The sequence below is a fragment of the Epinephelus fuscoguttatus genome, linkage group LG3 (assembly GCF_011397635.1).
Source record: "Epinephelus fuscoguttatus linkage group LG3, E.fuscoguttatus.final_Chr_v1".
Lineage (NCBI taxonomy): Eukaryota > Metazoa > Chordata > Actinopteri > Perciformes > Serranidae > Epinephelus > Epinephelus fuscoguttatus.
Genome location: NC_064754.1, coordinates 28,797,711 through 28,808,204, shown reverse-complemented (window position 1 = coordinate 28,808,204; position 10,494 = coordinate 28,797,711). Strand labels below are relative to the sequence as shown.

The following is a 10,494-nucleotide window of genomic DNA, read 5'->3' as shown; positions in this document are numbered from 1 at the left end:
ATCCCTGTTAAAGATAATGGGCCTAATTGACAGCTTTGCTGCTGGAAATGTGTAAAGTAGCCTATCATGTCTACACTTCATGGTGTTTGAGGGATTTTCCTTTTTGTTTTTTAAAGAGGGAGACTAGGTATATTTTTGCACAGCTGTTAATTTCTATCACAGCTCAATATCAGGATGATTTTATTCAGACTATCAGTTTGGTGTTGATATGATTTAATTGTGGCGTCAGCTTTAAGCTTTATTGTAGCATAGGCTATATAACGTTATGACAAAGAAGACCAATTTATCAGACGCAATGATGTTAGACGATAATACACGCAATTCATCTGCGCAGCATTGATTTCATGGGATTCAAGGGTGTGATCAGTGTCAGATGTACAGGTACAGGTACTGTAGCTACTTGAACCAGTGATGAGTAATTTAACCTACACATCATTTTATTTGCTACCTTGTTTTGTCTTGATTTTTCCCTCTCTCTTCCTCTATTTCTTCTTTCCTCACTTTTTTTTCTTGTCTATTATGTGATTTCATTGATGTTTTGACAGGGGAATTTCTTTGATAGGCTTTTAGTGGCTTCTAACCTCTCTGGCACTTTTCTTTTTTTAATCTTGTAAATTTTATACTGTCTGTTTTTAACATTATGTGCAAATAAACTAATCTAAACTAAAGCTAAATATTATTCATCCCGTTATGCGTTGCCACGCATGTTTCCTCCTCCTGCAGCTGCCACGGTGTTGGCCTTTTCTGTAAAGCTGCTTTTCTCCTCCTCATATTTTAGTAGAATTACTCTATGAGCCTCACGAGAAATACTTGTTTCCCCTCACATACGGCGCTCTGTGAGGACGCTCAGTGACGCTGCGCTTCTCTCATGATTGTGATTGGTCCGCTGCGTGCGCGTTCACGGCTCTTGATAAAGCAACTCTGGGTTGAGTTACCGAGTTGACATCCAGCGTCGTGATACCGATTATCCTGATTGCCATTGTTAGGGTTAGTCAACCCAGGATAGGTCTGGGTAACCCAGGAAAGGTTGATCTCGCTTCGTGATACAGGCCCCAGCTCACTCAGTGTAAAAGTCCACAGTACAGGCTCACAGTCCAAACATGCATCTGACGCACTCTGACTGTAGTTAAAAATCCTTCATTAATACACTGATAACCACTACATTTAAACTAGAGTCTTCATCAGGGTGTAACATGCACTGGAAACAGGTGTGCAGTTTCAGAGCTCATGTGAGGGTCATGTGACACAGGTCACATGATATATTGGTGTAGCCCTACTAGACAAAAAACCACATGGACAGGAATGAAAATGACATAAATCTATAATTTGAATAATTAACATAATGGTGAGGTTGTACCTATGAGTGTTTTTAATTGTACAGTATTAGTGATTACATGTTTTTATACACATATATTACTGGTGGTAATCCTTTGTAAGCCTTATTAAGTTTTCCTCTACCAGAGGCCTGGGAGTTTGAGGGTTCTGCACAGTATCTTAGCTGTTCCTAGGACTCTTCTGGACAGAGACCTCAGATGTTGTACCTGGAATCTGCTGGAGCCACTTTCTCAGTTTTGGGGTCACAGCCCTGAGTGCTCCGATTACCACTGCCACCACTGTTGCCTTTACTCCCCACATCGTTTAGCCCTTGATATTTTTCAAGCTTCTCATGTTCCTGTTTGTTGATCAACATGATGTCTGGTTGGTTAGCCACCACCAGTTTGTCAGTCAGGATCTGGAAGTCCCACAGGATCTTAGCTCGCTCAAGATGTCTCTGTACACTATGCCAGCCACTTGGTTGCACCTGGGGTCCTGTTTGGTGTGGTAGACCCCTGCTTCCATGGGTGCAGATCTGATAACAAGTTTGGGGGGGGACACAATCAGTTGTGATTTTTTTTTTAATTGCACACATGCAAATCATGCCCACAGAGCGCTTGAGATTGCCAGCATATTTCACGATTTCATAGAGGCTCATGACCATCACCAAGTCATTCAAAAAGCACTACAAAGAGAATCATATGCTTACCTTTACTGTTTATTTCTCTTTAACAGCCAGAAGTACATGGAACCAGCCATCACCCTCCTTTTCACTGCTTCGCCGTTAGTTAATACTACTTCTAGTTTCAGGGTCTCAGGCATGTTCTGTCCACTCATGTTCTCATCTCTTGCCTCTCACGGATTCCCATTTCTCCTCATCATCTTCCCTTTCTCCCAGTATATAGGACTACTGTATACATTTGTTCAATTTCAATCATTTAAGCTATTTAGAATTGGGGAGGACAATTTGTGTTTTTCAGAATTTGGGGGGGGGGGCATGTCCATCCCATCCCCCCTGGGATCTGCATCCATGCCTGCTTCTATTGATCTTTTACTGAGTGTCTGTTCTTGTGCTGCCATGATAGATAGATAGATAGATAGATAGATAGATAGATAGATAGATAGATAGATAGATAGATAGAGCACACCAGGCTTTAGTACTTTTACTTTTATTGTTAAGTATACCATGTCTCATACAATTAGACAGAGGCAGCACTGGGCAAAATTTACCATCTACATGGCTTCAAATTATTGCCTTTTGTATCACAGCCTTATAGGATGACCTTATTCACAATAGTTACTTGGCCTTTAAGAGCTGTTCAAACCAGGTGAACCTGATTCAAAATCTGGTTGTTGAATAACACAAACAGAGATAAAGACTGATCGCCACTAAGGCAAAATGGTTTTGGCAAAAACAACAACAAAAAAAGATGATTATCACAATCTCATTGTTTCATTACTGGTTTTTCATTCTGACATTTCAGTAGCTCAAACCCAAAGAATGAATTCCAGTTTCACCTGATTCATGAACTGCTCACTGGCCATCGTAACGTCGATACAAAAACATAATTACGCTTCAATCCCATTTCCACATACACGATTAGTCTGAATGACAAATACTGCATGGAGAAGTGTGAAATCACAGACCTTAAATGAGTCATTTGTACTACAATAAATACTCTAAATGTGAGTGCGATATTTTGATGCAACTAACATAGGTGAGAGTGATAAAAGAGAGTAAATATGAGCTCTAAAATTTATCATCTGAACAGTTCCCAAGATTTTATGAAAGAAGTGTTTGGTCATTTTGTCTGAAACTGTGTTGTTAGTTGCTGAACATCACCTGACATGTGTCTGTGTATTAATTTAAGGGAGTTAAATATTTCAGCTTGAATACTTTTTTTTGTGAACCACCACATAAAGTTTTAATGCCAGTCTATTCACAGAGGTAGTCCCTTACTTTCCCCTCTCTCAGTTCATGTTTTACTGCCTAAAATCTTGTCTCGTTATACTACTACTGGTACATATCTCTATGGTTTATATAAATACACTGTCAGTCATTTTGGTCTGCTATACACATATTAATTGGAGAGTTATCGTCACTCTGTGATAAATCATTGTTCTTCACACTGAATGCAGACACATCCTCAGGGAAAATCTGCTCATGTTTCCGTTTGTGGAGCCTCAGGCTTTGTGAGCGGCTGAAGCCTCTCCCACAGATGTCGCAGCCGTACGGCCTCTCTCCCGTGTGAAGCCTGAAATGGTTTTTGAGGCTTGAAGCTCGTGTAAAACTCTTTTCGCACTCGGGACAGTCAAACTTCTCCCCAAAGTGGATTTTCTCATGTTCCCTCAAGCGGCCCGACTGATTAAAGCTTCTGTCGCACACAGAACAGTGGTAGGGCCTCTCTCCCGTGTGTGTGAGCCGGTGTCTGTTCATGGCCCCCGAGTGGGCAAAGCTTTTCCCACAGTCTGGGCAGGAGAACGGTTTCTCTCCAGTGTGGACTTTCTGATGACCTTTGAGTTGCCCTTTCTGGGTGAACTGCTTCCCACACAGAGTGCATTGGTAAGGTTTCTCTCCCGAGTGAATTCGCATGTGAATCTGAAGAGCAGACATCTTGTGACAGTCTCTTCCACAGAGCCCGCAGCAGTAAGAGCTCTTTGTCAGTTTGTCGTTACACTGTTCCTGCCCTGGTGACGCTGGAGGGCTGTTTTTATCACTGTCGGAAACATGATCAGGATCCTCTCCAGACACTGTGGAAACATACATGATACACTGAAACATGCCATTTTGTAACAATAACAAAAACACACATATTTGCTTGTTAAGACATGGCTCCCTTTGAAATCCACCATTACAGAAAACTGAAAGGAGATAAAATAAGAAAGACCCAGATGATCTGATCTGTGCAAGCATTATCGTCCAGTCAAGGAGTGACGCACGTGTGTTTATGTTTAGGGAGAACTATAAAAGCTGCACCAAGTTGCACCCCTCTATAGACAGACACCTGTCCCAACTTAAAACATGTCTACAGCAGCAATATTCATTTTATTGCTATTGGGTGCATGTTACGCGTCTGCTTCGAAGTGTAGACCTGACAATAGAAGGAAGTGACATGTTCATATGCTGGCTTTTTTATCTTAGCAGCATCCCACTGAACTGAAATAGATACACCAAAGGTCCTTGACAGAAAATGTGATATTAAACAGTTTATTTATCAGTCCATAAAATAATCTATTATTCTGCAATTGTCAAGTTAATCATAGGAAGGTATATAAAAGCTATGAATCATGTGAAATTCTTAAGGAGACTTAAGAAGAAACACAAAATCACCACTAACCACAAGTGCAGGGTTCTCATTTTCAAACCAGTCAGTCAGTCACACCAAAGAGTCAGTCAGAGTAAACTGAAAAAAGACACAGTCTGATTTCTATCATTTCAATCAATCAATATAACAGAGGGTAATGGTTCTTTCTCTAATTTTAAATAGTTTAATAAAACTACAATTAATAAATCTGTCAATGACATTTTTCATTTAGATCGGCTAAAAAACTTTGGCTACAAATGAGAAACCTGCTTTTGCAATCTTTAGGTAATTTAGATAATGACAAGTAGAATCCACTCTTACACTATGTCCACACTAAGACAGCTAAATCTGAAAATGCATGTTTTCTGCTCCTTCCTATAATTAGCCAGCATTTTTGTACCAGAGTACAGGCAAAAAATGACTCTGGTGCTTTACTGTTACCAGAGCTAAATAGAGGTTAGCCTTAAATTTGAAAGACTTTTAATTCTAATTAAATTTTAATTTTTTTACATTTTAAGTTTTAAAATTGTAAATCATTTAGTAATTAATTTTACCTTTTATATTTTTGTTTCTATTCACTCGTTTATTGTAAATGTGTATCCTTTATTTTTTTGTATTGCTCTGTAAAGCACCTTGAATTGCCCTGGTGTATGAAATGTGCTGTACAAATAAAGCTGCATTGCCTTAAATTTTATTGTGGACAGGAGCAACAAAGCTTTTTAAAATGAATATTCAAGTCCTCTCAGAAAGTGCCAGGAGCTTTAGAAAACAACGAGCTGTCACTTCTAACTTTGTGATGGAAAAGATATTTAACCACTTTTCTGTTCAGGGGTTTCAGTGCCGACAGAGATCTTAAAAATAATAATAATTAAAAAAAAACTATGTAGCCTAACATTTTTTTAGAATTACCCAGCTCAGTGCAGGTATGCCAGAAAAAAAACAGAGTGAAACAATGAAAGAGTGAAGAAAAAGAATATACAGTGTAGGGAAAGACAGAAGAGTGGGCTGAAATCACTGAGAAAAAATATGTTTTAATCCAGTCATTCAATGACACTGGGTCCCAGTTAATGACTGTAGTAAAGACAGTAATTAATCTTTACTGTAAAATAATTTCCTTACTGTTCACAAGTTCCTCTTCTTCCTCCTTTACTGTAATCCTAATTTCTGTGTTGCTTTCCTGCTGCTGCTCTTCAGTGTCCTCCTGCATGGTGCAATCCTCACTACCAGACACCTGGTCAGGAGCTTCTTCTACTGAGGGAAACACAAGCAAAACAACCACTTAAATGTTAAAATCATCATTAAATACATTCACACTACTTGTGTTATGTTACATAAGAACAAAAATCTGACATCTCATGTTTATTTACCACACAAGGGCTCCTCTTCTTCCTCCTCTTTCACTATTACATTCATATGCGGACTGGAAGCGACATCCTCCAGGAGGTCTTCTGGTTCTTGTAGGTTACTTTCACACTGAGCTGTTTTGTCAAGACCTTCTGAGGAATGGGGGTCAACTGCACTGAGCAAACTCTGACTGTCTGACACCTATAAAAACAGTTAAATAAGAACAAATGGAGGCAAAAATAGTGTTAGAAGGTTGTAAAAGACCCAACTGTACAAATGCAGAAGAAAAATTAAACATCTCAATCAAACTACCACAAAAAACACTGAGATTCTACCGTGAAACTGCTGTGCACTGTCTCTACCTCAGAGCTGATGTTGTTGACCAGGTCCTGCTGGGATGATTCACCACCTGCAGCTTGAACTGGGTTTAAGATGACACCTGTAACTGATCCATTCTTGTTCTGTGTACACGATCTTTTGTGGTTTCTGAGAGTTCCTGCCAGTGAGAAGTGCCTCCCACAGTCCTTGCAAGTGTACGGCTTTTCTCCTGTGTGAATCCTGGTGTGCCTCCGAAGCTCTCCCGGAGCTACAAAAGACTTATCACACTGTGTGCAGCTGTAGGGTTTTTCTCCCGTGTGAGTCCGCATGTGTGTCGTCAGAGTCCACTGCTGTGCAAATGTCTTACCACAGTCGGAGCAGTGGTAGGGCGTAATGCCTGTATGGAGACGCTCATGTCTTACAAGTGTTCCCGACAGGGCAAATCTTTTGTCACAGAAAGAGCACTGATAAGGCCTCTCTCCAGTGTGAGTCCTCTGATGATCTCTCAGCTCAGCTGCTGAGTTACAGCTCTTTTCACAGTCCGAACATGGAAACTTCTTCCTCGTAAAGCCTGCGACAACCTCAGAGTGCATCGCCTCTAAGTGAGTTTTCAGATGCCAGTGTCGGGAAAAGCTCTTCAGGCAGATGGAGCAGTGATACGGCCTCTCGCCTGTGTGTGTCCGTCGGTGCAGCCTGAGCTCACCCTGACTGGCAAATCTTTTTTCACAGAAAGTGCATGGGAACGGCTTTTCCCCAGTGTGGACCCTTTCATGGATCATGAGCAGCCCCTTTTCTGGAAATCTCTTCTCACACATGGAGCAGGGGAAAGGTCTCTCTCCCGAGTGAGTGCGTAGGTGGCGCTGAAGTTTAGAGGCGTAAGGGAAGTCTTTCCCACACACTGAGCAGCTGTGAAGAGACGGCGGTTTTTCATTCTCGCTTTGATCAAATCTCTTGGAGGGAGCCTCTGCATGTACAATGCCAGGGATAGCGCTCTCTCCTGTGTGAACAGAAAGATAAGACAGCATTTTATTCAGGAAAACAAAAAGACTGGGGAAACATTTTCTTAACAGTTAACCCCTGAGCACAACAAACATCAATGCTGATGGTGTTCAGACATGTTGTAGAGTCCTTTATAGTGTAGGTAAGTATAATAATGCCTCTCTGCAAGAAACATTCAGTGTAAATATGTTGTTCTAAAAAGGTGTATACATCATTTACAGTCATACAATTATTTTGCAGGTCTGAAATTGACCATTTAAATTTTTTTATGTGAAAAAAGACTAATATTGAGACTTAGTATCGCCAAATATCTTGATTTTGGTGTTGGAATGGCTTCTGGGAGAGAAAAGCAAAATCACTGCATCTGTACTCTGTATGCAAACTGCAGCTTAATCTAACACAGACATGCCAAGCTTTGCTGGGAATGTATCAACGTGCCACTGGATGTTTATCCTGACTATGTAGTATAATTTTATAGAGTAAATACTGCACTGCAGATGTAGCTCAGAGTAAACGTCTTGTTTGCTTTTAAGCTTAAGACTTAATATATGTTCATTTACTATTAAGAAAAGCTCTTTGAACCATGCCTGTAAAAGTTTTGGTGAGAAGTGCATCATGATGTGTTTTTATTCTTATTCTTATATTCTCTAACCCTGTGTGTATCTGTGTTTTTGTATGCATTGTGTAATTAGCTACTAGGTGCCTGAATTTCTATCTGTCTTATTTGCTCACTGAGGTCTGAGAAATCCACTTCTTCTCCATCAGAGTTGATCAGGCCTCCAATTTCTTGCTGATCATCCTCAGCCAGGATCACAGCTGGCCCAAAGTCCTCTGGGTTTTCAGAGCCCATCTCTCAAATGTACGACCTTGAGGAGGTGAAAAATCAAGACACATAAACAGACACGTTTACAAGTTAAGAAGTTATAGCAAAGGACTTAATAAATACAGGCAAACATGGCCGAAAGCTTCACAGCTGAGAAAGACATTTAAGCAACCACTGCTGTTGCTGACTCTTTGGACTGTTAGTGCATCATAGGGATAAAACTAATCTAACATATGATGTGCTTGAAATAATGTTTATTAATTTAAAGAGATCATCCATTTATGATGTGTTAGCATTCAAAAGTAGAGAAAAACACTGCTCACCCAGTATCAGATCATAGTATTAAATATGTGCAAAACTCTTCTTATTACACTACAAAGGACCACCAAATCCATGTAACTGCTCTGGGCCTGTATTCATCAAGTGTCTCACAATACAATATTATAAAAATGTATTTGTACTGGCTGTGGCCTCATTACACAAGTCATGTTTTTGGATAGAGACATTTTAATCAAACCAACTGAATCATACCAGGATCTTCCTGCTCATTTCTGTCTTAATGTTTTGTTGTTAGCTCCTGAAGGAAATGTTACAGATGCTAATTCCAAAATGGCAAATCACTATATAGCATAGCTAAGAATTCAAGATCAAGGTCCTGATCACAGTTTTCCAAGAAAGTGACCAAACTTACTAAGTCAACAGTCAAACTGATGATGTGTCACTTGCAATATACATTATGTTAAATAATAATGTACATGTCAGTCATAGTCCTGTTACAGACAGGCTGTTATACATTATAATAAATAGTATTTCAAATGTTAAGTGCATAAACCAAGTCTGCTTTGATGGACAGATCTGATATTCAAAATTTCCCCTATTCATTAATTTATCCCAGATATCTTATTCAAGGTTCAGAACTATTTCAAATATTTGTGACATACTGGTGATTGTGACAGGTGACAGTGATGTGAATAAGGTATGAAAAATGAATTTACAGTTCATACAGCATTTATTAAATCATATTTCAACCCAGGTGTGACAGTGTTGTGAGCAGTCATTCAGTGGCTGTTGTTTTTAATCCATTCTCTCTTTAGACTCTCAGCCTCCGGCACCACATCACTATGGGGAAACCATTCTTGTCACTTGTCCCCCTCTACAAGCCACACAACAATGCCTCCACCCTGGAAGACATCCATCGTCCTGCTCAAGGACACTTCAGCAGGGCGGATGCTTTGTTGTGACAGGGGACTGAACCTGGCTGGGCCTGATAGACTGTCTACTGTTAAAAGGAGTTGTCCTTACAAATGTACTGTACAACAAATAAACTATTCAGCAACACTGCTGGCTATGGAGCTGTTTAGTGTTAGCTATAAAAATAAGTAACTGTGTTCCAGTGGTTAGACTGTCAAGGGAAAACCTCTTTTCGTGCATCTGCACTGAGTAGCCCAGTTAGCTTAGTAGCATTAGCTTGATGGGACTCATTCTTGCTCCTCTCCTGTCTCACACTAATTGATTTAAGTTAGATAGAAACCTAATTGACAAACCTGTTGGTATCTATGGCGACATATTCAAACCCTGTATGTCAGGAGCACTCTGCAGTACAGAACCCGGTATTTGACCTCTGATTGAAATGTCTGAGTCGGCGGTGACCAGCGCTTTGGTCAACGACCACCTCTGCCTTTGAGCAAACTGTTATTAGCCAGCTAGCCACTGACATGGCGTTACCTAGCATGACTGATATTAGCAATTAGCTAACGATACCTCCCCCTTAAGCTACAGCCGCTAATCAACAATAACAAATAACGCTCCCAACGGATTCACAACCGAGTCTAGTGTGAAAATAATACCTTAAATCTACTGAAATTTTAACCTCCGCTGTATAACACTTGCTAATTCAGCTAGCTAACAACAGACAATAGACATTTTGACCAACCTCAGCATTGATTTTTCCCTCAGGTAAAAAGTAATCGCTCGACTGAAGTTTATTAAAACGACTTGGCAATGTTTCTACGTCTCTGTCATTTTCAGGCTCAGTATGTTCAAACAATGTGTCAAATTAATGCCACCTATCTGTTGAGTTTAGTTAAAAAAGCGTTTGGAGCTGGTGATAACCTTTCTAGCTTTAGCTGCTAGCCACTTACAGTAGTGTCGGAACTTCCGGTTGTCTTTTTTAAAACCAAAATAAAAGCCCCAATAATATAACATTAAAATCTCGCTTACTGCAGTTTCCTGCAAACATGCGTACATATTACATTAAATAATGCTTGTATTAAGTAGAAATACTCACCAATAACTCACTTTAAAATATACAAATATAACAAAATAACGTATATAATATTCACGTCAGCTATACTATGTTTAATGCATGTGGTGTACTATTTCCACTACTTG

At 39.9% G+C, this 10,494-nt stretch overlaps 1 protein-coding gene across 2 annotated transcripts; it reads right to left on the bottom strand.

Annotated features, from left to right (window-relative positions):
- Positions 1-2,097: 2,097 nt before the first annotated feature.
- On the bottom strand, positions 2,098-10,240 carry LOC125886301 (oocyte zinc finger protein XlCOF28-like). Of its 2 annotated transcripts, none has more exons than XM_049572395.1 (6): positions 10,037-10,240; positions 8,013-8,146; positions 6,326-7,278; positions 5,987-6,164; positions 5,739-5,867; positions 2,098-4,065 (listed from the first exon to the last, which is right to left on the bottom strand). In XM_049572395.1, the coding sequence occupies exons 2-6, from the start codon at positions 8,128-8,130 to the stop codon at positions 3,368-3,370; spliced, it is 2,076 nt and encodes a 691-aa protein (XP_049428352.1). In that variant the 5' UTR covers positions 8,131-8,146; positions 10,037-10,240; the 3' UTR covers positions 2,098-3,367. The 2 variants fall into 2 exon arrangements, with proteins under 2 accessions (XP_049428352.1, XP_049428351.1); XM_049572394.1 differs by having other exon boundaries at positions 2,100-4,065; positions 5,739-5,870.
- Between the last annotated feature and the right edge of the window lie 254 nt (positions 10,241-10,494).